Raw genomic sequence first — 27,771 nt, 5'->3', positions numbered from 1 at the left:
TTATCAGCTGTTACTGTTTGTCATCTTCTAGGGAAGGAAACAAACTCAAACACTTAAAGAAAGAGGAATGAAATAACAATTGTAAAATAAAGATGAAAGGAAGAAGTGAAAGGAAGAATTCTTAGGGTGTGTCTTCATAACCATTTGGCAGTGTTAATATACTCATAGATTCCGTCTTCTGGTGCTGTGATCTAGTCTACAGCACAAACCTAGAGAAACCTAAAGTAAACAAAGAAAAAAATAAGTTGTGTAATTGTCAATTATGGGTAAACCCCAAATCTAGTTATAGTTGGTTTTGGGAAGTTTTTTTTTTTTTCTTTTCACAATCACCAGTTTAAAGAAAAGGTCCACTGATTAGATATGTCACTTAGGTTCAATAAAAGTATTTACTAAATTAGAATATTATAATGTTCCAAATTTGCTGTACAAGAACTTGTAATTGTTTCAGTATCTCAGGTGAATAAAGGGTGCTTGTGTGTCATTTTGGGGTCTTCAGTCTTTATGCCAATCTTCCCCAACCCCTTTTACATCTAAGAAGACCCCTTTGCTACTATAGGATAAGACTGGAAAAATCTACTTCACCAGGCATTGAACATAAGCAAGGTTCAAAGTTGGTGTGTGGTAGTGGAAGAGAGGAATTCAACAGAGTGCTGAGGACCACCACCAACCGCCCCTATAGATGAATCCCCCTTTGGCACAGCTGTCTGGATGGGGTGTAAGGGTGGTGTGCTGGTGGGTGAAGCTCACAGATTTTACCCATGACAACCTTTCAAAGGCTGGTACGCCCACCACAAAAATATCACCAGAAATATTTTATTTCAGAACAAAATTCAGGGACAGTTTTACACAGCAGCAAGCTTACAGGAAATTGTAAGAGCAATAGTTCTCCGAACTACGTCAGAGTCCTACGCATTGAGGTTTCTGATTATCTACAGATATTCTCCCACAACTGTGTCCCAAAATAAGTATTTTCTCTGCTGCTATCGCCCTTGTAACTTTGCAGGACTGAGGCATTTGTTTATCAAAGTTTTTGGAAGTAGCAGAAGTACTCAATGTTTTGCTTGTTTCAGGAGTTGTTTTAAAAAAATAGAGAACCCATGTATGTTTTCATATATAGGAAATTTAGGTTTTCCTCACTACCATTAATATCTACTGCAGAATCTCTCTCCAGACTGCCTTGAATGGGTGTCATACGCCATCACAGCCTTTCAGAACCAGTCCATTGTTTCTAAGAGGAATATTTTTCAAGGGTTGTCATTGGCTTTAACGCATGAAATAAAACATAGTTAAACTCCTATTGACCCAAACTGACCTGGGGCGGAGGGTTTCCATGGTTTTGTCAAGCTTCAATAAAATGAAACATGAACCTGTCTTCTTAGCTCTGCTTCTTTGTACATAGCTTACAATAGCAAGAAGTGCAGTCTTACTGCTTCTGTGTACCTTCATCTACATTTTCTCACTCACTTACTCCAAGTGTGACTTGTATTAACATATTTAGAAATTTAAAAATATTTTATGAATCTATACAGAGAGTTATTAGGTTTGTAGCAGCCACGCTACAGAGAATGTCTGCCATAAGGGCCAGGAGGAACTTCTTTCCTCTATAAAATCAAAACACTCAATGAATAAAAGGATATGTCAATTTACTGTGGAGACATTTTTTTACTGAAGAAAATGCTTAACGTCATGCTAAAGTGACTGGTAGACCACTAAATAAGTACAAGTGCATACACAGAGAATTTTTAAAACTTTCTAAAAAAGCCAATCATTTTAATTTCTACACAGAATCATAGAACTGTAGGAGCTGTAAGGGACCTCAAGAGATCATCTAACACACAAGCGTGCATCCACCCTGAAGCAGGATTAACTAACTGTGAATGGTCCTAGTCTCCCTCAAGGAACACTCATTTTACTGTCACTTCCCAATGGAAAGCCTTGTTTGCTGAGATAGGACCTAATCCTGAAAGATGCTGAACATAGTAGAAGTTGCAGGTGCAAAAAAAAAAAAAGTAGAGGGGGGGGGCAGGCTTTTTCCATATCTTCCTTTCCCAAACACATGGTTCCATGCTCTCCAGAGGTCATCTATCCAAACCTGTTTCCTATGCTATGCTGCTGAGTCTGGACAGGCCAAAAATTCATGTGACGTATTTTCTACATGGGTTGGATAAACTGAACTTCAAAAACTACCTATGGCAGTACTGGAGAGAGATTCGGAAGAGGCGTGTATATGTGTGTGCGTCTATCCATCCAGAAAGCTGTGAGATGGAAGAATAATCTTCCTAACTGCCTTCACATCAGCCAGAAGGGTAGGTGAACCTGGGTCTCTAATGGCTGATCCACCGTATACAATATTCCATAAGGACAAGAGCTCACTATAACTGCACCTGAAATTCACTCCTAAGATAGTTGCAGAATTTCACATAAACCAATCAGTACATGAACCTGTGTTTTTCCCTAGGCCCAATTCCTCTAGCCAAGACAGGAGACTTCATCCCCTCGACATGCAATAAGCATTGACTTTTTATCTGCAGAGGAGTAATCTGATCAGAAAGTCACCTCAACTGTTTGTTGTCATAGAAGAATGAGTATGAAGTCAAGTTTTATCTTTTCAGAGGATCTCTGGCTGTATCATACACCTTTATCAGTAGGCACAGCTTCCTCCCTCACATTGGGCAAAGGCTCACTCTACAAGGGCACAAGCAGCCTCAATAGCATCACTGTAAGCAGAGCCACTGCTTGACATTTGTAGGGAAGTTACATGGAGTTCCATCCACACACTCACAAGACAGTATACCTTGATCCAAGATTCCTCCACTGATGAATCCTTTGGGACAGCGGTTCTACAAGCAGCTATACCATCTGCATCCTCGCACCCTCTGTCTCCTCCTCTGGGTACTGCCTGTCAGTCACGCATAGTAGAATACGCATACACAGCACTCAAAGAAGAAAGGGAGGTTACTTATTCTATTGTAACGGGTTGTTCATGGTATGTGGTCCCTAGCTGTATTCTGCTACCCACTCTCCTTCTCTACTTTGCATCTTGGCAAGATTTATGGTAGAGGAGGAACTGGAGAGGTGCGCAGTCTGCCCCATCCCTCATAACCTCAGGGTATGTCTACACTACGGGATTAATCCAAATTTATATAATTCGAATTTTGGAAACAGATTGTTTAAAGGCGAATGTATGCGGCCACACTAAGCACATTAATTCGGTGGTGTGCGTCCATGTACCGGGGCTAGCGTCGATTTCTGGAGCATTGCACTGTGGGTAGCTATCCCATAGTTCCCACAGTCTCCTCCGCCCATTGGAATTCTGGGTTGAGATCGCAATGCCTGATGGGACCAAAAACATTGTCGCAGGTGGTTCTGAGTATATCCTCCCCCCTCTCCAGGGAAGCAACAGCAGACAACCGTTTCGCGCCTTTTTCCTGGGTGAACAGTGCAGATACCATACCATGGCAAGCATGGAGCCCGCTCAGCTCAAGACAGCAGTCATGAACATTGTAAACACCTCGCGCGTTATCGTGCAGTTTATGCTGAACCAGAACCTGCAAAAACAGGCGGTGAGGAGTAGGCTACGGCAGCGCGGCGGCGAGAGTGATGAGGATATGGACATGGAATTCTATCAAACCGCGGGACCCGGTGCTTTGGAGATCATGCTGTTAATGGGGCAGGTTATAGCCGTGGAACGCCGATTCTGGGACCGGGAAACAAGCACAGACTGGTGGGACCGCATAGTGCTGCAGGTGTGGGACGATTCCCAGTGGCTGCAAAACTTTCGCATGCGTAAGGGCACTTTCTTGGAACTTTGTGACTTGCTTTCCCCTGCCCTGAAGCGCCAGAATATCAAGATGAGAGCAGCCCTCACAGTTGAGAAGCGAGTGGTGATAGCCCTGTGGAAGCTTGCAACGCCAGACAGCTACCGGTCAGTCGGGAATCAGTTTGGAGTGGGCAAATCTACTGTGGGGGCTGCTGTAATGCAAGTAGCCAAAGCAATCACTGAGCTGCTGCTACGAAAGGTAGTGACTCTGGGAAATGTGCAGGTCATAGTGGATGGCTTTGCTGCAATGGGATTCCCTAACTGTGGTGGGGCGGTAGATGGAACCTATATCCCTATCTTGGCACCGGAGCACCAGGGTACCCAGTACACAAACCGCAAGGGGTACTTTTCAATGGTGCTGCAAGCACTTGTGGATCATAAGGGACGTTTCACCAACATCAGCGTGGGCTGGCCGGGAAGGGTTCATGACGCTCGCGTCTTCAGGAACACTAATCTGTTTAAATGGCTGCAGCAAGGGACTTACTTCCCGGATCAGAAAATAACCGTTGGGGATGTTGAAATGCCAATAGTTATTCTTGGGGACCCAGCCTACCCCTTAATGCCATGGCTCATGAAGCCATACACAGGCAGCCTGGACAGGAGTCAGGAGCTGTTCAACTACAGGCTGAGCAAGTGCAGAATGGTGGTAGAATGTGCATTTGGCCGTTTAAAAGGTCGCTGGCGATCGTTACTGACTCGCTCAGACCTCAGCCAAACCAATATCCCCATTGTTATTTCTGCTTGCTGTGTGCTCCACAATCTCTGTGAAAGTAAGGGGGAGACCTTTATGGCAGCGTGGGAGGCTGGGGCAAATCCCCTGGCTGCTGATTATGCGCAGCCAGGCACCAGGGCGATTAGAAGAACACACCAGGAAGCGCTGTGCATCAGAGAAGCTTTGAAAACTAGTTTCATGACTGGCCAGGCTACAGTGTGAAATTTCTGTTTGTTTCTCCCTCATGAAAACCCGCCCCCTTTATTGACTCATTCTCTGTAAGGAACCCACCTTCCCCCTTCCCCCAGCTTGCTTTCAAAGGAAATAAAGTCACTATCGTTTAAAAATCATGTATTCTTTATTAATTGATTATAAACATAGAGAGAGAACCGACAAGGTAATCTGGGTGAGGAGGATAGGAGGGAAGTAAAAGGCCACTGAAAAAATTCAATATAATGACAGCCTTTTGCTTGGGCTGTCCACTGGGGTGGAGTGGGAGGGTGCACGGAGCCTCCCCCCCCCCCCCCCCGCGTTCTTACACATCTGGGTGAGGAGGATATGGAACATGGTGAGGGGAGGAGGGAGGTTATATAGCGGCTGCAGCGGCAGTCTGTTATCCTGCTGCCGTTCCTGAAGCTCCACCAGACGCCGGAGCATGTCCCCAGCGTTGCAGCCTGCCACCTCTCATCTCAAGCGTCCGTCATGACCTCACGTTCACTGGCATCTTTCCTAAATTTAGATACCGTGTCCTTCCACTCATTCAAATGAGCTCTTTCATTGCGGGTGCCTTCCATTATTTCCGTGAACATCTCGTCTCACGTCCTCTTTCTCCGCCGCCTTATCTGAGATAGCCTTCGGGACGGAGGAGGGAGGCTTGAAAAATTTGCAGCTGCTGGAGGGAGGGTTGAAAAAAAAGGAGAGAAGTTTTTAAAATGATACATTTTACAGAACAATGCTTATACTCTTTCATGGTGAACAACACTATTCACATTACAGAGCACGTGTGATTTCAGTACAAGGTCGCATTTTCCATCTTAATATTGAGTGCCTGTGGCTTTGGTATTAGAGATCACAGACGCAGGTCCGGGCAACAGAATTCAGCTTGCATGCGGCCATGGTAAGCCATTGTCTTTCAGCTTCTGCGCCTTCCTTTCCCACTGCTGCGATTTTCCTGTTAACCTTCAGCAGCAGAAAACAAACTAACCCCCCCCCCCCCAATCCAATTCTCTGGGATGATCGCTTTATCCCTTCCCCCACCACGTAGCTAGTATCAGGGAAGATCCCTGCAGAAACCAAACTAACCCCCCCCGCACCCCTCTCCTGCCATGAATTATCTGGGATGATCGCTGTACCCCTCCCCCCACCGCGTGACTGGTAACAGGGAAGATCCCTGCAGAAACCAAACTAACCCCCCCCGCACCCCTCTCCTGCCATGAATTATCTGGGATGATCGCTGTACCCCTCCCCCCACCGCGTGACTGGTAACAGGGAAGATCCCTGCTAGCCAAACACAAAAAGCTCAGGGCCAATTCCCCACACACACACACACGCTTGGCTAACTGCAGGGAAGGATTTCTTTTCAGCCACAGGCAAACAGCCCAGTAGGAACGGCCACGTCTGTCCCCTTAATTAAATTCCGGTATTTCAACCAGGTTACCATGAGCGATATCACTCTCCTGAGTATTACACAGCGAGATAAAGAACGGGTGTTGCTTGAATGCCAGCAAACACCGGGACCATATGCTGCCAGGTTTTGTCATGCAATGATACCAGATTACTTGCTGCAAGCATGGTGTGGTCAAGTGTCTTACCATCGAGGACGGAATAAGGCTGCACTGCCCAGAAACCTTTTGGAGTACCTCCAGGAGAGCTTCATGGAGATGTCCCTGGAGGATTTCCACTCCATCCCCAGACACGTTAACAGACTTTTCCAGTAGCTGTACTGGCCGTGAATGCATCCGAAGTCCTCAGGGCAAAGTAATCATTAAAAAACGCTTGCTTTTAAAACAAGTTTTATATTTTAAAAGGTAAAGTCACCTGAGGTCCCTTCCATGGGGTCATGGTCTTGGATACTGGCTTGGGAGGGTACTTCAGTCAGGCTGAGAAAAAGATCCTGTCTGTTGGGGAGAACGGAGTGCTGGGTGCTCTCCGCAAGCTCGTCCTCCTCCTCCTCTTCCCCATCCGCAGAATCCTCAGGTGTAGCTGATGAGATTATCCCCGTCTCAGAATCCACGATCACAGGTGGGGTAGTGGTGGCAGCCCCCCCTAGAATTGCATGCAGCTCGGCGTAGAAGCGGCATGTCCGCAGCTCTGACCCGGAGCGACCGTTTGCTTCTTTTGTTTTTTGATAGACTTGTCTGAGCTCCTTGACTTTCACGCGGCACTGATCTGAGTCCCTATTGTGGCCTCTCTCCATCATGCCCTTGGAGATATTTTCAAAAGTTTTGGCATTTCGTCTTTCGAACGAAGTTCTGCTAGAACTGAATCCTCTCCCCATATAGCGATCAGATCCAGTACCTCCCGTACGGTCCATGTTGGTGCTCTTTTTCGATTATCGGCCTCCATGGTTACCTGTGCTGATGAGCTGAGCTGTCTGTGGTCACCTGTGCTCTCCACACTGGGCAAACAAGAAATGAAATTCAAATGTTCGCAGGGCTTTTCCTGTCTACCTGGCCAGTGCATCCGAGTTCAGATTGCTGTCCAGAGCGGTCACAATGGTGCACTGTGGGACAGCTCCCGGAGGCCAATACCATCAAATTGCGGCCACACTAACCCTAATTCGAAATGACAATATCGATTTTGGCGCTACTATGCTCGTCGGGGTGGAGTACAGAAATCGATTTTAAGAGCCCTTTATTTTGAAATAAATGGCTTCGTTGTGTGGACGGGTGCAGGGTTAATTTGATTTAACGCTGCTAAATCCGAATTAAAGTCATAGTGTAGACCAATGCAGACACCGTTTGCAAGAATTCTACAGTGTGCATGTGTACGCACAGTGGAATACAGATAGGGACCACAGATCTCAAAAAACTAGTCACAATAGGGTAAATAACTTCCCTTTTCCCCTTCGATTCCGAAGGGAGCAGCTATGTTGCTCATTCCCGACTGCACAATTTTTGCTTCAGATTTAAATGGAAAGAAATTCCAAATAAGATTATTGGGAGGATAATCAGTCAATGTATCTTTAGCAATATTTGCAAAATAATCAAAAAGGACTTTTATGCCATCCTTCATGATTTCTCCAGTGTCCCCTGATACTGGGTACATCCATATAGCACTAGAAAAATATGACACACTAAATTTTTAACATTTTAACTTTTAATGGGGTTCACTCACAGCTGAAGCCCCTCCTTGTGGCTGCATCTGGGGAATCAGCTCTCATCTGGTCTGGTGTCCCCTTCCATTGTTTGCTTGCCCAGGGCCGGCTCCAGGCACCAGTCCTCCAAGCATGTGCTTGGGGTGGCCCCTGGAGGGGCGCTCCAGCCAGCCGGGAAGAGCGGGGCCGCCCTCCCCCGGCGCTCCGGCCGGCCGGGGAGAGCGGGTCTGTGGCCAGACTCTCCGCCCTCCCCCCGGCGCTCCGGCCGGTCGGGGAGAGCGGGGCCCCGGCCGGGCTCGCCGCCGGGGAGAGCAGAGCCGCGGCGGGCTCGCCGCTCTCCCCCGGCGCTCCGGCTGGTCGGGGAGAGCGGGGCCGCGGCCAGGCTTGCCGCCCTCCCCCCGGCGCTCCGGCTGGTCGGGGAGAGCGGGGCCGCGGCCAGGCTTGCCGCCCTCCCCCCGGCGCTCCGGCCGGTTGGGGAGAGCGGGGCCACAGCCGGGCTCGGCGTCCTCCTCTGCCACGCTCCCCGCCGGGGGGCGGCGGGAGGCTTTTTTGCCTGGGGCAGCAAAAAAGCTAGAGTCGGCCCTGTGCTTGCCCCACAGCCTCTCTCTCTTTTCTACTTGGCCATCTGGTTAGGTTACTGTGTAGTTCCCCCCTTCTGAAGCACCAGAGTCCCTCTAGACAAGCTGTCTTGTTGATGTCTCCTACAATCCTGAGCCACTTCCCAGTGGCTGGTAGGTAAACCAGGGCCAGGTTTCAGCCCACAGACGCTACAATCAGCAGCCAAGGTCTGCACAATCTCTATTCTTGCTGCTCTTTACCTGGACTGCTTCCTGTTCTGCCTCCCACAGGCCTTCTCCACTCTTCTGGGTAAACCATTCTCTCAGGGACAGAATCCCAAGGCTTCTCTCTCTCCTCCTGGGTGTCCTCCTTTTCCCTCTCTAAGCTGAGAGGATGACTGCTGGTTTTCACTCTGCATCCACTTTCTGTGCCACCTTAACCCCTTCAAGGCTAGCGTGGGTTAAACACCCCATCACAGAATCCCATGCCATTTTCTTATACTGAGTAACTGGCCCTGAGTTTCTGTTTCTCTCTTGCCAAAATTTGTGAAGATGGGAAAAAAATAGTCAATTCTAAGATTAAAAACATCCATAATGCAAATCAAAGTTAAAATATTATGGTATGGGCATTGCGTTGTTTAGTTCATTGTAATGAGTCATCCCAATGCATAGGGAGATGACCCAGAGAAAGAGAGAGAAAGAAATGTTGACTATTTGGAGCAGATGTTGGCAGGGAATTCAAGCAGAAGGTTCATTTGGTGAGGGAAAGTTGTCACAATGCCTGGTTTAATGGGAAGTGGAGAATGGTAAAATGTCTCTGCTTCCAAGTTTTTACTAGTTCAACACAGTATATCTTGTGGTTTTGCTATAAAACTGAGTGCAATTGAAAAATTATCAATATAAAGACAGGACAACAAAATACAAAGAAAAATAATGTAAAAGACAGATGGCTTTGACCAGCCAAAGAAGAGCAGTCCGAGTATGCATCATCTTCAGGAGCTAATCCAGACCATCGGCCATTGGGGCAGACCTGTATATATTGAGCCCTTAGTTCTCCACCTCATTGGCCTAACTCATACCATGGAAAGAGACACAGACATTAAAAAGTAAACAAAAGAAAGACATCCTTCATTTGGAATTCTTTTCTGCCAAAAAACACAGCTCTGGGTCAGGGCTGGCTCCAGGGTTTTTGCCGCCCCAAGCGGCGGGGGAAAAAAAAAAGCCGCAATTGTGATCGGCGGCAGCTCCACCACACCGCTTTCTTCTTCGGCGGCAGGTCCTTCCCTCCGAGAAGGAGCGAGGGACCCGCCCCCGAAGAGCCCGACATGCCGCCCCTTCCCCTTGGCTGCCCCAAGCACCTGCTTGCTGGGCTGGTGCCTGGAGCCGGCCCTGCTCTGGGTGCAGAGAAGCAGCCAGAAGCAGATCCACTTAAACCAAAGAAAGAACAAGTAGGAACTGAAGAGAAACAATCAAACGAAAAGGAGTCTCGTCCAATTACGTCACATGAAGGCAGACTACTAAATACTGACAAATTTTATAAGTGCTTGTATACAAATGCTGGATGTCTAAATACTAAGATGGGTAAATTTGTGTGTCTGGTATTAAGTGAGGATATTGATATAATAGGCATCACAGAAACTTGGTGGAACAATAATAATCAAAGGGACATGGTAATACTAGGGTACAAAATATATAGGAATGACAAAGTAGGTCATGCTGGTGAGGGAGTGGGACTGTATGTGAAAGGATAGAGTCAAATATAGTAAAAATCTTAAATGAATTCAACTATACCATAGACTCTATATGGATTCCAGGCCCAAGTAATAAGAGAATAGCATTAGGAATATACTACTGACCACATAACCAGGATGGTGACAGTGATTGTGAAATTCTTCGGGAGATTAGAGAGGCTACAAAAAACAGAAAACCGAATAATAATGGTGTATTTCAACTATCCCCATATTGACTGGGTACGTATCACCTCAGGATGGGACACAGAGATAGAATTTCTAGACACCATTAATGACAGCTTCTTGGAGAAGCTAGTCCTGGAACCCGCAAGTGGAGAGGCAATTCTTGATTTCATCCTAAGTGGTACACAGGATCTGGTCCAAGAGGCAAATACAGCTGAACTCCTCGGTAATAGCGCCCATAATGTAATTAAATTTAACATCCTTGTAGGGAGGGAAATGCCAAAGAAACACACCACAGTAGCATTTAACTTAAAAAGGAGAACTTCACAAAAATTAGGAAGCTGCTTAAACACAAATTAAAAGGAACCGTCATAAGATTGAAATGCCTGCAAGCTGCAGAGAAACTATTTAAAAATACCATAATAGATACTCAAACTAAATGTATACCCCAAATCAAAATAAACAGTAAGAGGACCAAAAAATTCCTCCATGCCTAAACAGTAAAAAAAGGCGATTAAAGGCTATGAAGCTAAGCACCTCTGTATTCACACCCCACACACGACTGTAATAATCTTTGTACAAAATATGCCTTGTGAGGTATCATTTGAAAACTAACAACTCACTGATCATTAATATTCTTGCATGATGTATGTACACAATGTGTATTAAGAATTATGAATATATACTGGAATTATTACTTGTGTGTGTAAACCAGGTATGTCAAGCGGAGTTGTTAAATAGGTCTGTTTTAGACAAAGGAATGTGTATTTGATTCTCTGATCAGCTCAATATCCAGGAAAAGACAGTGAAGGTCGCTATTGACATATAAACATAAACAGGACTATCAAGACACAGCAGGGGAGGAGATGGCAGAAAACAGAATGATTTGCATTTCAGCAAACACAAGTGGGGGATTAAAGACCAAGAAGCTTCCTTCACCACCAGACTCCATGTTGTCTTCCTCACAGCTTGAATAAACTTTACGTTGAGGGGTAACCCTCAAAAGAATCCATTTCAAAGGTAGGGGGTCTAAACCTCCAGTGATAAGCAATTGAATCAACTGATTGTATACAACATTACTGTATTAGAAGAGTGTATTGAGTCAGCTCTTTTCTGAAAGCTGGTGGTTAAGATCATTATAAAATGTATGTACTAATACTGAGTAAGGAATTATGGATACTCATTGATATTAGGCTGTACAGTCTGCCCAGACAGAAGGAAAGTCACAGCTATCTACCTGTCTCCTATGTGACTTAAGCATGGTGGATTCAGAAACCATGGAAGCCCCATTTACATAGAAATCATACAGGGGGATGGGAAGCCCATAGGAATGGAAGAACAGCAAGAAATCACCCTGCTCTTAAAACAAAGTCATCAGACTTTGGAAGATATGAGCAAAGACAGAAGTCATCTTTGGCATCCATCACTAGACGGACACAAGGGAACAGAGCTCTTGCACACTGAGAAAGATAGGTCCTTCAACCAAGGGGAGGTTGAAGTCTCTCAAACTGAATATAGATGTGAAACCTGCCTAGATAAAGATTGGTCTCCTAAGACGACAAGGGAAGCCAGCACCTTGTACTTTCGTGGAAGGTTCTGACTGAGGGAAAATCAGCCATGGCTGGGAGGAAGAATTACTAGTGAGAAAAACCATCTAGAGCAAAGCCTGCACCTTGCTAGATTAAGTTTTAGACTTTTAGATGTGTGTTTTCACTTTTGTTTTACTTGTAACCCTTTCTAACTTTACTATTTTTATTTGGCATCACTTAACCTATATCCTATTGTTAATAAATTGATTTTATTCTTACTAGAAACCAACTCATTGTTGTGTTTAAATGGAAGGCTGCATTTACCTCAGTTAAGTTAAAAAAGTTGTGATGTGATTTTGTCTTTTTACAGGAGCAACGAATCTTATTATTTCACTGAACTGTCCAGGTGAGGTCTGGACTCTTCAGAGAACATGGTTTTGAGGAAATTCAGGACTGGAATTGTGTTTGGGTCATCTGGCTGCTTGTATCCAAGGCCAGAGTGGGGCTGTAGACAGGCTCCTGTCTAATCGCACAAATCCAAAGACCCTCGCCCTGCCCCCAGCTCACCCCTTCCCCGAGGCCACGCCCCATGCCACCCCTTCTCCAAGGCCCCACCCCCACTCACTCCATCCCTCCCTCCCTCCGTCGCTCACTTTCCCCCTCCCTCACTCAATTTCACCAGGCTGGGGCAGAGGGTTGGGTTGCGGGAGGGGGTGTGGGCTCTGGGAGGAAGTTTGGGTGTGGGGTGCGGGCTCTAGGCTGGGGAAGGGGGTTGGGGTGCAGGAGGGGGTCGGCACTTGCACTTACCTTAGGCAGCTCCTGAAAGCAACCAGCACATCCCTGTGGCAGCAGCTCCTAGGCAGGGGGGCCAAGGGGTCTCTGTGCGCTGCTGCCCACAGGCACCACCCCTCATCTCCCATTTGGGTGTAGTTCCCGGCCAATGGGAGCTGTGGAGTCAGTGGAGCTCAGGGCGGGGGCAGCTCAGGACGGGGGCCGCAGGGACAGTGCCAGCCACTTCCGGGAGCGGGGCTACGGCATGCAGGAAGCCTGCCTTACCCCCACTACCGCACCAGACTGTTAGCACCCAAAATCTCCTGGTTTGGCTGAAGAAGCCTCCAGGAGATACAACATGATTCCAGGAGACTCACGACGAAACCAGGAGAGTTGGCAACCATACTCCTGGGGTCGGAGCTGCTAAACAAGGGCTGTCAAGAATACAGACACTCAGGGTGTGACTTGCATGCTTCTTGCTGACTGTGAGTTTCCCAGGCTGGGAGCTATAGAAGCAAGGCATTCCAGGGTTGCAGGGCAAGCGATGACAACCCCTCACTGGTCTGCATTGTCCCCTGAACCAGAACAACCACAACAGAGGCAAACAGACATCCTTTAAAAATTGGAAGTCAGATGCTACTGAGGAAAATAGGAGAATAAACTCTGACAAATCAAGTGTAAAAGTATAATTAGGCAGGTCAAAAAAGAATATGAAGAGCAACTAGCAAAAGACACAAAAACAGCAAAAAAAATTTAAAAATACATCAGAAGCAGGAAGCCTGCCAAACCATCAGTGGGGCCACTGGATGATTGAGTTGCTAAAGAAGCATTCAAGGAAGATGGCCATTATGGAGAAGCTAAATTAATTATTTGCATCAGTCTTCACAGCTGAGGATGTGAGGTAGATTCCCACACCTGAACCATTCTTTTTAGGTGGCAAATCTAAGGAACTGTCCCAGATGGAGGTGTCAATAGAGGAGGTTAATGAAGAATAGCCATACTATCATCACACAAACCAGAGTGCAAGAATCCGCATAGCTGATGAATGACCACAGAGATATGGCTTGGTATCAGCATGCAGGCACTCTGGCTAAATAAATGCTAAACAAAATAATACATAATGGCCTGAGCTTTCAAAAAGATTTTAATTACAGGAAAAACACCACCATTCCTTTATTGCTATAATACTCTTTGTACTCCCTTCAGCAATTAGGCCAAATTCATTTTAAACACGTTAACTGTAAGAATTCAAATTATATATAACGTAGTGATCAGTTTAATTCAATATACATGCAGGCAGATTGACAATCTTAAGAGATTCAGTACTCCATCATTATTGGTGTACTATCAAACAGTATTTCCTCATAACGACCATTCTATGATCATCTAACAAAAGAAAGTTGAATTCAAGCAAGTATTTTCCACTGGCATTTCTGATCAATAAACCGTCTGATAGTTGGTCAATTAGGCCCGACCAGATTTAGTTACTAAGGGCTTGTCTCCACTTACTGATGGATCGATACTGCAGCGATGGATCCACTGGGGGTCAATTTAGTGGGTCTAGTGAAGACCCACTAAATCGACCGCCGATCGCTCTCCTGTCGATTTGGTATTACACCAAAACGAAAAGCATAACATAAGTCGATGGGAGAGTTTCTCCCGTCAACCCAATGCAATGTAGACACCGCAATAAGTCACCCTAAGGTACGTCAACTCCAGCTACATTATTCACGTAGCTGGAGTTGAATAACTTAGGTCAGTTTAACCCCCTAGTGTAGACCTGCCCTAAGGCTCATGAGCAATTGAAGAGGTTTAGAATGGAAATCTCTTCCCATCTTTAGCTATAGCATTCAATACTGCAGATATCAAGGGCTAGATCAGCAGCTTTTACATGAGCAGTCCTTACTCTCACAGGTAGTCCCACTTAAGTCAACGTACCTTTGACTTCAATAGGACTGTTTTAATGAGCAATGAATATTCCCATAAGATTTGTGAGATCTGGCCTTATAATTGCTAATAGCCTGTTTATATCACTGAATAATCTTATTTTAAAATGACTTTATGGACCTTTCACTGCCATAGGGTTTATTGTTCTTTCAGCTAATTTATAAAAGCAGCAATTTAACATGACATCAGATTTGGCTCAGGCCCTATTTTGAAGTAGAGATCTCTGTTTAACTTGAACAAATCAAATCTCAGACTGTCTGACTGTAGACTAATTTTATTTTCAATGTCCTGTTGGGCAGAGTGTTTCCTAGAGATTCTAAAACATAATTTGCAACAAACACACAGTATGTGTCCATAGCAACTGGCCATTTCCAAGCAACTTACCGACTATCTAAGGTTTCATGGTTTCTGATGTGGAAAAATTCCTTGTACCAATAAGGGTTACATAGTCTGATCCCCTCAGGTCACTGCATTCTCAAGAGTACCATGCATCAATCCTCAATTCTCTGGAATTTAGTGCAGGTGAGCATTTCAATCTGTCATCATCCAAAAATCAAAGAACTCAAGACAAGGCTCTTTCCCCACCCCTACTTTTTAAAAACACCCGGTGAGTATGTTAAGTCTCTATGATTTTCACAAGAGCCATCCACATGTAACTGCTTCAGACCTCATTTGAGTTCATTTGCTCACATAACTGATCAGATTTGCACGTGGTAGTACGATGTTTGCAGGCACAACAGATGTGAGTGTGTTTGTATAAGTGTACCTATCACACTCTGCTTGGCAAAAACACATCTCCAGAAGTTAAAGTATTGGGGAAAATAGTGTACTTTATAGCAAGGGACTATCTCACTCCTCATTCTCTGGAGAATTCATGAGACCTTCATCCCTCAGTCCGACCTTGTTGAGTCCTTCCACAAGAGTCATCTTTCCAATGAATTCTAGAAGCTTTCCTCTCCAGGGCTCATATTTAGCTCCCCTCCATCCCAATTAAAGTCAGGGAACTCTGATAATGAGACCCCATCCCCACTCAAGAGGAGTGGGACCCTGAAGGGGAGGACTCAGAAGGAGAAGTTTCTAGAGCGTTCCAAGCTCTGCACAAGGCAAGCCGCAAAAGACTGTGCTCTGGCCACATCCAGGCAGTAACAACTGCAAAACACATCAAAAAGTAAAAAAAAAAAAAAAGAAGAAAAAAAAAGTGCAAAACAATCCTGAAGGTACTTGTCCTCTGACGCAGACTCCACCTCCTCTACTGAGAATGGAGAACTTTCAGGCTCCAAATCTGAGCAGGACTTGGAAAAAATGCAACAATATTTTATTCCCCCTGAGAAGTTTGAGGTCATCTGCAAAAAGTTTGTGGTCACCATCCAGATCCAACCTGAGCAGGCTCTTGCGGATAAGCCCCCAAACAAACACCTTTTCTCAAAATCCTCCCCAAAGGCAGCGATTCCTCAGCACTCCTTTGAGGATGTAATCAGGGAGGAACTGGAAAAACCTGATAAGAAGTAAACGTATTAACAAGCACAACCATAGATGCAAGAAACAAATAAGGACAGAGATCGCCCAGACATCAGCTGCATACTTAAGAAAATTTCCCTGGCAACAGCATTCGTGGCTGACGCCGTAGAGGACACAATAAGATTCTCACCGGGGGCTATGGCATCCAGCTCAGCAGCCAGGAGGCATATATTATATATGACTCTGCCCCCAGAAGATAAACACTCATTCCAAGCAAGTCTGTGCTCCTCTAATTCACAAGATCTCTCCTCTTTGGAGAGAAGTTAGCCCTCCCGTCTCCTCTGAGTGGTCAAAGAAGGGAGTATAATCCCACTTTCTGGCAGCCACTCTCCTTTCACCCATCCTCTTTACAGACGTACCAGAGAAAAGATACTAGATACACCAAGGGCAAGTCTTGGGACTGAGGCTTGAGCAGAAAGCCCAGAGATGGTCCCACAGCCCTCAGGAGCCCAGCAAACCATCCCACTGCGTAAGAAAGATGGGAAGTATGGTAAGAGGCCACTCTAGCTTAAGCAGGAGATCTTCAATGCTCTGAAACTCAAAAAAGAGTCCTACAAAAAGTGGAAACTAGTCAAATTACAAATGATGAATATTAACAAACACCACAAGTGTGTAAAGACAAAATTAAATTAGCTAGAGATGTTAAGAGTAACAAGAAAATATTACACAAATACATGAAAGCAAGAGGAAGACCAAGGACAGGATAGGGAAAGGAGAAAGACAGTAACAGAAATTGTGGAAATGGCAGAAATGCTAAACAACTTTTTTGTTTCAGTTTTCACCAAAAAGTTTAGTAGTGATTGGAAGTCTAATATAGTGAACGCCAGTGAAAATGAGGTAGGATCTAAGGCTAAAATAGGGAAAGAACAAAGTTACAAATTACTTAGACAAGTTAGACAAGTTTTAAAAAGTGGAAGTCAAATCCTAGTGAGGTAAATAGAAAGGAGCATAAACACTGCCAAATTAAGTGTAAAAATGTAACAAGAAAAGCCAAAAAAGAGTTTGAAGAACAGCTAGCCAAAAACTCAAAAGGTAATAACAAAATGTTTTTTAAGTATATCAGAAGCAGGAAGCCTGCTAAACAACCAGTGGGGCGCCTGGACGATAGAGATACAAAAGGAGCACTTAAAGACAATAAAGTCATTGCGGAGAAACTAAATGAATTATTTGCTTCAGTCTTCACAGCTGAGGATGTTAGGGAGATTCCCAAACCTGAGCCGTCCTTTGTAGGTGACAAATCTGAGGAATTGTCATAGATTGAAGTGTCACTAGAGGAGGTTTTGGAATTGATAAACTTAACAGGACCAGATGGCATTCACCCAAGAGTTCTGAAAGAACTCAAATGTGAAATTGCATGGTTTCTGTAAAGGGAAATCATGTCTTACTAATCTATTAGAGTTCTTTGAAAGGGTCAACAAACACGTGGACAAGGGGGATCCAGTGGACATAGTATACTTAGATTTCCAGAAAGCCTTTGACAAGGTACCTCACCAAAGGCTCTTATGTAAATTAAGTTGTCATGGGATAAGAGGGAAGATCCTTTCCTGGATTGAGAACTGGTTAAAAGACGGAACAAAGGGTAGGAATAAATGGTAATTTTTCAGAATGGAGAGATGTAACTAGTGATATTCCCCAAGGGTCAGTCCTAGGACCAATCCTATTCAACTTATTCATAAATGATCTGGAGAAAGGGGTAAACAGTGAGGTGGCAAAGTTTGCAGATGATACTAAACTGCTCAAGATAGTTAAGACCAAAGCAGACTGTGAAGAACTTCAAAAGATCTCACAAAACTAAGTGATTGGGCAACAAAATGGCAAATGAAATTTAATGTGGATAAATGTAAAGTAATGCACATTGGAAAAAATAACCCCAACTCTACATACAATATGATGGGGGCTAATTTAGCAACAACTAATCAGGAAAGAGATCTTCGAGTCATCATGGATAGTTCTCTGAAGACGTCCACGCAGTGTGCAGCGGTAGGCAAAAAAGCAAACAGGATGTTTGGAATCATTAAAAAAAGGATAGAGCATAAGACGGATAATATCTTATTGCCCTTATATAAATTCATGGTACACCCACATCTTGAATACTGCATATAGATGTAGTCTCTTCATCTCCAAAAAGATATACTGGCATTAGAAAAGATTCAGAGAAGGGCAACTAAAATGATTAGGGGTTTGGTAGGAGGCAGCAGAGGTCCCCCAGCTCCCTGCTTCTAGGGACGGCACTGCAGGGGAACCCCAAACTCTCAGCGGGTGGTGGCCAGGGGAAACAGTAGATGTGGTATATCTTGACTTTAATAAGGCTTTTGGTACCGTTTCACATGACCTTCTCATAAACAAACTAGGGAAATACAACCTAGACAGAGCTACTGTAAGGTGGGGGCATAACTGGTTGGAAAACTGTTCCCAGAGAGTAATCAGTGGTTCACAGTCAAGCTGGAAGGGCATAGCGAGCGGAGTCCTGCAGGGATCAGTCCTGGGTCTGGTTCTGTTCAATATCTTTATCAGTGATTTAGATAATGGCATCGAGCAGCAGTTCTCAAACTTTAGCAACCCGAGGATTCCCATTTTGATTTAAAATTTTTCATGGACCCCCAAGCCTCCCCCACTCAGCCTGATTCCACCCCCACTCCACCCCTTCCCCCTAGGCCCCACCCCGGCCCCTCCTTTTCCCTGTCTCTTTCTGTGCCCCCCCCCCCCCCAGTTTGCCTCATCCCTGTTCCTCCCCCTACCACCCCGCCCAGTGCCTCCTATACACTGGGGAACAGCTAGAGCACTGGGAGGGAACAGGAGAAGTCGATCAGCGGCCCCAGACATGATCCCTCACTTGAGCGTGCCATGTCCCCACTCCCTCCCAGTGCCTCCTGCACACCTTTGAATAGCAGCTCCCTGGCGTGCAGGAGGCACTGGGAGGGAAGGGGAGGAGTTGATTAATAGGGTCCATGGACCCCAGTTTGAGAAACACATAGAGAGTACACTTATAAAGTTTGCAGATGATACCAAGCTGGGGGGGGCGTTGCAAGTGCTTTGGAGGATAGGATTAAAATTCAAAATGATCTGGACAAACTGGAGAAATGGTCTGAAGTAAATGGAATGAAATTCATTAAGGACAAATGCAATGTACACCAATTAGGAAGGAACAATCAACTGCACACATACAAAATTGGGAAATGACTGCCTAGGAAGGAGTACTACAGAAGTGGGATCTGGAGGTTATAATGGATGACAAGCTAAATGTGAGTCAAGAGGGTAACACTGTTGGAAAAAAAAAAGGCAAATATCATTCTGTGATGCATTAGCAGGAGAGTTGAAAGAAAGATTTGAGAAGTGATTCTTCCGCTCTACTCCGTGCTGATAAGACCTCAAATGGCGTATTGTGTCCAGTTCCGGGTGCCTCATTTCAGGAAAGATGTGAACAATTGGCAAAAGTCCAGAGGAGAGCAACAAAAATAATTAAACGTCTAGAAAACATGACCTATTTGGAAAGATTGAAAAAGTTGGGTTTGTTTAGTCTGAATAAGAGGAGATTGGGGGGGGGAGGGGCACCCTAACAGTCTTCAGATACTTAAAAGGTTGTTACAAGAAGGAGAGTGAACAATTGTTCTTGTTAACCTCTGAGGATAGGACAAGAAGCAATCGGGTGAAATTGTAGCAAGGGAGGTTGAGGTTGGGCATTAGGAAAAACATCCTAATTGTCAGGGTAGTTAAGCACTGAAATAAATTGCCTAGGGAGGGTGTGGAATCTCCATCATTGGAGGTTTTTAAGAACAAGTTAGACAAACACCGGTCAGGAATGGTCTAGTTGTTACATAGTCTTGCCTTGAGTGCAGGGGACTGGACTAGTTGGCTGCTCGAGATCCCTTCCAGTCTTACACTTCTGTGATTCTGTGACAACAAGCAAATGTACCTCTGCTCAGACCTGACTGTAGATGACAGAATTTTCCACTTTTCAGAGGAATGGTCCATGTGGACCACAGACAAGTGGGTAAGTGTTAACTTGAATTTTAGAGGGCTGGCTTATTATAGGCTTGCCAATGATTTGACCAGAAGATAATTAGGTTCTTATCCCAAAATCAGGCTACAGAATTAGAGAATGTAGAGAGTTCAATATTTCGTACAGACCCTCGGGGTGTGCAAGGACATTCACACTGAGGATAAAGCCAGGCTTTAGAGAGATTTATTAAAATAAAGGAAAAAGTTATCAAAGCTTCAAACCACAATCAAAAAGAAGCAATACGGTTCTATAGGGACTTCTGGTACCATCCCTTACAAAAGCTACTTAGATTTAGCATACTCACACCCTTCTTTGGGGACCTGGTAGTGGGAGACAAAGGACCAGCCTCGTCTATGACATGCCAACTGAGACCGATGGTCCAGGTCCCTCAATCCCAATATGATGGAGATCAGGGTCAAGTGTTGAGTAGCTAAGCTATATTGCAAAAACTGAGCTAATAGCTAAACAAAAGAGAACTTGAAGCTACAAGAAGGTAGCTCCATATGTTGGTTTACCCTCTTATAGGGTCTTGGCACTATCCTGATTATTCATGTCAGTGCCCAACTTTCCATGTCCAATTCTTATTTCCTCACCCACATAAATCATAGGGTACACTTACTCTATAGGCTAGCATATTCTTACATATTAATAACACTCATACATATTAATGCCAATTATCTCATTCTTGAAACCATTACCTTTGCCTGAACCGTTACTTCCATGTTCTTATGATGTACCTTGTGGTTACTGGTATCCAGAATTTTAGTAAACACATTCCGTTCCCCAAAGTCAAAAAGGGTAGGACATTTATCTATGCCAAAGGTTACATCCACTTATGCTAACTTGCTCTAGCTAATCATACAGGATACAAGCCTATAGGTTTTCTGCATTACAGCCAAATATAATGAAGTAACGTCTGCTGAAATTACTCAATACAAAAATATAAGCCAAAATAATAAGCCAATAGAGAAAAACAAATATAATATAGCAAGCTAGTCCCGTGGGTTACAAGCGAGCGTGTGAATTAGGGGTAACTCCTGCAAGCCACAGGCTTCACCCCATCCCTTCTTCATCCAGATTCCTTTATCCAGTGATTCTGCCCAGCACAAACTGATCTGGAATGAGATCTCCCAACTCATGGAGCAATGGAAGGAGTTCCCTTAGAAAAAAGGTTCTCAGGATTCTACTCCACCTATTTGTTGTTCAGAAGTGCACCGAGGGAGTCAAAGCCATCCTTAACCTGAAAAGATTCACCAAGTGGATGAAGAAGACAAAATTCCAGATGGAGATCCTAACTTTGACGGTATCATCCCTATCCCAATGGGAACCTCCTAACTTTAGTGAATCTGGCAGAGGCATATCTCCATATTCACATATGCCCATACCACTACAAGCTTCTGAGGTTTGCTTAACAGCACAGACCACTACCCGTACTGAACTCTCTCATTTGGTCTCTTGTGAGCCGCCACAGTCCTTATAGAGATGCTAGTGGTAATGATAGCTAGAGTCAGGTTGTAGGGTTACCCCTTTTTAGATGATATCCTGATCAGAGCTCTGAGCCAGTCTGCAGTGCACACCACCACGATTAGGATTCTGGATCTCTTGCAAGTACACAACTTTGTAATAAACATCCAGAAAATTTCCTTGAGTCCCTTGACAAGGATATCTTACATACAAGTGGACATAGGCACCTCGTTGGCAAAAATCTATCCATCACTTGAAAGATTCCAGGAGATCCAGGATCTCTACCAGAGTGCATGAGGCTAACCATTGCTCAGTGTTTTCAGCTTCTGGGCCTCCTAATGTGTGCATAAGGATCACTCCATGGGCAAGATCACACATCAGCTGTCTCCAGGTTTTCCTGCTCCCCGGAGCGCATGAAAGATCAGGTGCTGGTCCCTAATCAGGTGCGCGACTCCCTAAAATGGTGGACAGTCCCAGGAAATGTCCACAACACACACACACACACACACACACACACACACACACACACACACCATATGCCTTCCAGACCCTCTGGTTCTCACAAATCAGGACCCCAAACTGCATAAGAAATTCAGAGTCCTGGGGAGAGGAACCACAGCATCAGTCTCCTAGAGTTGAGAGAGCCCTCTGGAGGTTCCAGAGCCACCTAGAGGGAAATCACATCCTCTTCAGTGAGACAACACAAAATGAGGCTCAAGCACCATTTGTTCAAAAATCCTTATTATCTTGAAAATACTAGCAATATTTAATTTAGCTTCATCCAATGGGAAGTTTTAACTCCAGAAAAAGCATATTTTCTCAGTAACTGACAGCTGTAAGAAAATAAAAATATTTCAGTGGAATTTTGAAAACAATTATTTTTTGAGATTTATATCATACAGTAGACAGACTATTTCTTTTTTTAAAAGCAGGACTGTAGTGTGTAGCACAGAGCTAAAGTGAAATATATTCACTTCCGTTGCTGCTTTTAATTACATAATTTTGTCACTGCCACAGATCTTTCTCAAGTGTTTATGATTACAGTTGAGTAAACCATTGTACATTGGCCAAACCGGACAGTCTCTATGCAAAAGAATTAATGGACACAAATCTGACATCAGGAATCATAACACTCAAAAACCAGTGGGAGAACACTTTAACCTGTCTGGTCATTCAATGACAGACCTGCGGGTGGCTATTTTACAACAGAAAAGCTTCGAAAAGAGACTTCAACGAGAAACTGCTGAACTCGAATTGATATGCAAATTAGACACAATCAATTTAGGTTTGAATAGAGACTGGGAATGGCTGAGCCATTACAAACATTGAATCTATCTCCCCATGTAAGTACTCTCACACTTATCAACCTGTCTGTACTGGGCTAAGTTTTTTTTCTCTTACTTAATTGGCCTCTCAGAGATGGTAAGACAACTCCCACCTGTTCATGCTCTCTGTATGTATATGTATATATATATATCTCCTCAATATATGTTCCATTCTATGCATCCGAAGAAGTGGGATGTAGCCCACGAAAGCTTATACTCAAATAAAGTTGTTAGTCTCTAAGGTGCCACAAGTACTCCTGTTCCATTGCTTTTACTGTCTTTTTTTGGAACCAGAAAAATAATCAAAAGAAGAAGCTAGACTAATGCTAGGGCTTCTGCATAAGCTAAAACAAACAATGTCAAGTAATCCAGCCTCAACATTTGACTTGCTTTAAAATAGTTCCAATTCTGATGAGGAACATTTTCTAGACTCTGAAAATATTCAAGTTAACTTGTTCTTAAGTAATGCGGGGTGGGAAAAGGACTCTGAAATACTTTACTCTGCTCTTACAGATCAGACTAGCCAATAAATAGAGCACAGGTTAGTTGCATTAACATTAACCCCATTTCAAGAACAATTTTGAAAGTATTTGTATCCCTTTTTAAAGTATAATATTTTGAGTTCTTCTGAAATTTGAATTATTGGTATCTTGTAAGAATTACCACTAAAATTCATATTAAGGAATGTTGCAGAAGAAAGCTATTTAAATAAAGCACAAAATATATTTCTAAAAACCAGTGGATATATTAAGTAAGAAACTGATACTAATAATAATTAGTTTCAAAAAGTGTGGGTTAGTAGGGAGCCACTGGAACGGGACAATGACTGTTAAATGGGAAAAAGGTGTTCTGGTCACATTTCTTTAGAAACCTACATTTAGGTGCACAGATAGGAAATGCTCAGGTAAGAAATTTTCCATTGTGGTAGCAACTACCACAATTTCTTTATGTCTGGACTGCTCCCCTCCATTCTGCAGTGTCCAGAGGCAGTTCAAAGCTGTGACACAGCATATGCTGGCCATGCCTCCTCCTCCCACTTGCCACCAGATGAGTCATTCCAAAGCTGTGTAAAAACTCGTAGAAAGATATTAACAACAAATGCCAACTCAGGCAACTGTCTGCATAGTAACTGTCCAAATAAAAAGCTGACCCCTTGGCTAACGAGCCATCCAGGGTGGGTAAATTTTGGGGGAGACTGCTAGCAGAAAGAAACATGATATTGATGTTGAAAGTGTCCTTTAAATGAACGTTTAGTGCTAATAAATGCAATGTAATCACACCTTCATCATGACCAAAGGCCAGGTATGAAGTGAGCATAAGCTAAATATCCCCTAGCGTGCGCTCTCTCTCTTTTATATATGTAAAAAATGTTTAGTATAGATATCAGAAGGAAACTTGATGCATGTGTATTTGGAGAGGACTCATTTCCACAGGAGATTAAGCCAGGTATGTTTATAAAATATAGTAACCATACATTGTGGTATAGCTGAAAATAAATTACCCATGATGCATAGTGAATTAAACACCATTTTTACTTCAAACTATTTTTCAAGTTTAGATGCAGTCTGTAAATATCTTCAAAGTACTTGTGTGTGTATTAAACTTACAATCCTTTTGATTTCCATGCTCTCTCTATTCTGTAAAAAACCAATTCTTACATTTGTTTAAGCTTCACTGAAGCATAGTCCTTATCTGTTAAATCTAGGGTAATTACTGACTGATACATTTGATATGAATGTTACTACAACCTTAGGGAGGGCAGAATATGATAAAGGCAACTTTCAGAGTACTGAGTCAGAGGCACAGAGGTTAAAAATGTACCAATGGAGCAGAATGAGACAACCAACAACTTAGCAGGTACAAGGTAATTTTTACACCATCCAACAGCTGTTTGGTGAGATTACTGAAATCTCATTGCTCCTAGAGAGGTGTCCACAGAGAGTAGTATTTGTGCTGTAAAGAGCCTAGTTACTTACTGTTCATATATTGCAGGTCAAAAGCTAAAGGGGGTTAAAAAGAAACTCTCTACAATCAACTCCGGTTTAAATAAGGACTGGGAATGGCTGAGCCATTACAGACATTGAATCTGTCTCCCCTTGTAAGTATTCTCACACTTGTTATCTAACTGTCTGTCTGTACTAGGCTAGCTTGATTATCACTTCAAAAGTTTTTTTTCTCTTAATTAATTGGCCTCTCAGAGGTGGTAAGACAACTCCCACCTGTTTATGCTCTCTGTATGTGTGTATATATATCTCCTCAATATATGTTCCATTCTATATGCATCCGAAGAAGTGGGCTGTAGTCCACGAAAGCTTATGCTCTAATAAATTTGTTAGTCTCTAAGGTGCCACAAGTCCTCCTGTTCTTCTCTATGGCAGGTTATTCCATAACTATATTCTGAACGTTTTTCTGTATCTTCCTATGAGGCACGTGGGATGGCACGTGAAAAACAGGTAATGGACTAGATGGAGCATTGGGGAGATCATGTGCATCGATTCCTATGACCCACTGAGACTGACCTACCTCCTCAGTCTTTATAGGTAGTGCTTCCAGGTCAGTATTGAGATATATTGCCAGGAGGGCATGAGATAGCTTGCAATTTTCATTAGATTGGAGATTTTTTTTCTAATCAAAACACCCAAATATTGTCAATTATAATACTTTTCATAAGCATAAAAAAGGCTACAGGTACTTCGGATATAGTAAGTATTACTGTTTTCTAGAACACACACACCTGCTATAAAGTGTGTTCTGTGAACTACTGTTTATATACTTGTCATTAAATAGTGAGAATAGTGCAAAACAATACCCTTTCTCTATTTCATCAATAAGTACTTCCTCTAAGAATTAGTAAGTAGCACTAAGTCCTTAATATATTTAGCAATTTCATTCATTAAATTATTTGTAAGGCAAGTAAGAAAAAGATGGCTACAAATCTGAAATCTTTTAAAATGTCCAAAATATATTACTGCCCACAGTGAAATGAAGTATACAAGTTGCAAGCTTTTATTCTAATCCAAGATCTCTGTGCCAATATTTTTTATTTGAAATAATCAATTTGATATAAAAATATACAATATTTTAAGACATACTTTGTTCAATGAATACAAAGTAAATGTTTACCCTTTTAATAAGTATCAGTTGCTTTTTAAAAAAAAAAAGTTATTCACGTGATAAAATGAGGATCATTTCTAGGTAAAATTTACATACTAAATTATATTTGCCACATAGTGCAAACAAATCATCACCCCAAATATATTGCTCAGAACAGTGAAAAATTCTACAAATTTAAGAGTTCCATTTTCATAATTTTACTTTTTCTTGCTTTTGAGAGAGTTGCTGTGAATTCTCACTCGCTGCTGAACAGAGGAAGCAATTTTCATAGATGCCTTCTTTACAAGGGACCTTTCCACAGCTCCAGGTTTCCATAGCAACAGCTGTGCATCCTCTCCACCAGTCAACAAAGAATCATCTGTCATGTTCCAGTAGAATGAGCGAACTGCAGCAGAATGCCCTCCATGAAGGGTGCCCACAAGGCTCAGTCCATCAATGCCACAGTTTATTAGGTGAATGTTTCCCATAGCTGTTCCACCAACAAAAAACAATTTGTCTGCCTTTTCATGGTACAAGCCACCTATCAGATAGTTTAAGTTGCTATTTTCAATGAAGACTACTTCTCTGACATCTTGAATCTGCAACAATGTCATTGGTTCCTCCGTATCTATTTGAGTAAGATCCCACCAACAAAATCCTTCCGTATGTGTCATGCAATATACCTGTTTATAATCTTTCCCAGACCAACCAATAAAACTTACTGATGAATTTGAATTACAAGTTGCAATCAAAGCATCATCTTCATTTTCCTTGTTAATATCAAACACATTAACCAATCCATCAGTTGATCCAGACGCTACCAAATTGGGTTTCATAGGATGGAAACATATTTTAGTGATATCATCATTGTGAGTCTCTGAATAGGTTCCTAAGGGCTCTTTAGCTGCGCATGCATAGTTTGTATTACTTCTTGCATCCCAAAACACCATGAATGTGTCCTCTTCAACTTTTTCTGTCCCAGCGCAAACTATAAGATCACTGCAATTAATATCAAAGCTGATGAAAACATTTGAAGGATAACCACTGAATAATTGTATAGTTTCCTGAGTAGCTAAGCGAGTATCCCAACATTTTATTGTGCCATCACTGCATGCTGAAAACAACATATTCTCACTTGTATGAGCAAATCTGACTCCATTAAGTAACCCAGGATGGCCACTATACTCCCTTAGCAAGTGTAATGTTTCTCTACTATATACTTTAATTGACTTATTGGAACATGAAACAGCAACTAAATGGTTACTTTCTGCTTGAACAGATTTTGAAACATCTATATCCAGTAAGTAAGTGGAGTCTTCAGTTAGTGCACAACGTTTTGCTATGCGCAGATTAGCAAACTGTTCTTCAATCTTCTCCATAGCAGTTGTCAGAAAGACTGTACCCAAAGCTGGTAGGAATCTGCAATACATCAAATCTCAAATATATTATTTGAATTAAACAAGTTTCAATTAAGCAGAAATTCCAGCTCTTAAAAAACTCTGAAACAGCATCTTTCACAACAGATCTCATGCATAGAAGTAGGTTTAAATTATTCTTACACCACAACTACTGTCATTTGATATATACACAAGAGGATAAAGCAGAAGTAAGTATGAATACAGCAGCCTGCTCCATCAGGAAACCATTTTGGTAAAATGTGTTTTAAGATAAGTATTTTAACTAAGCCGATAAAATCTTAATTGTTCTCTTCGTGAATCATTTGCAAGTTGTTCTAGCCAAATTTGCTTAATACTACTCATAAGTAGGAAAGCAATGTTCTTGACAAGTGGAAAGACACTCAAGTCA

At 43.1% G+C, this 27,771-nt stretch overlaps 1 protein-coding gene and 1 long non-coding RNA gene across 4 annotated transcripts in view; one reads left to right on the top strand and one right to left on the bottom strand.

Annotated features, from left to right (window-relative positions):
• The window catches only part of LOC112059505 (uncharacterized), a 44,527-nt gene extending 17,827 nt beyond the window's left edge, over positions 1-26,700 (top strand). For both annotated transcript variants that reach the window (XR_010600802.1, XR_010600801.1), the window contains exons 3-5: positions 24,865-24,970; positions 25,251-25,325; positions 26,205-26,700. This is a non-coding gene — a long non-coding RNA (uncharacterized LOC112059505). The remainder of the gene's footprint in view (positions 1-24,864; positions 24,971-25,250; positions 25,326-26,204) is intronic.
• The window catches only part of WDR89 (WD repeat domain 89), a 90,021-nt gene continuing 88,126 nt past the window's right edge, over positions 25,877-27,771 (bottom strand). For both annotated transcript variants that reach the window (XM_065593779.1, XM_065593778.1), the window contains one exon: positions 25,877-27,384. In XM_065593779.1, the coding sequence (XP_065449851.1) occupies positions 26,184-27,384 (1,201 nt within the window). In that variant the 3' untranslated portion in view covers positions 25,877-26,183. The remainder of the gene's footprint in view (positions 27,385-27,771) is intronic.

Source organism: Chrysemys picta, chromosome 4 (assembly GCF_011386835.1).
Source record: "Chrysemys picta bellii isolate R12L10 chromosome 4, ASM1138683v2, whole genome shotgun sequence".
In the NCBI taxonomy this organism is placed as follows: domain Eukaryota; kingdom Metazoa; phylum Chordata; order Testudines; family Emydidae; genus Chrysemys; species Chrysemys picta.
Note: the sequence above shows the minus strand (reverse complement) of the source record. Positions and strands in the feature narration are given on the sequence as shown.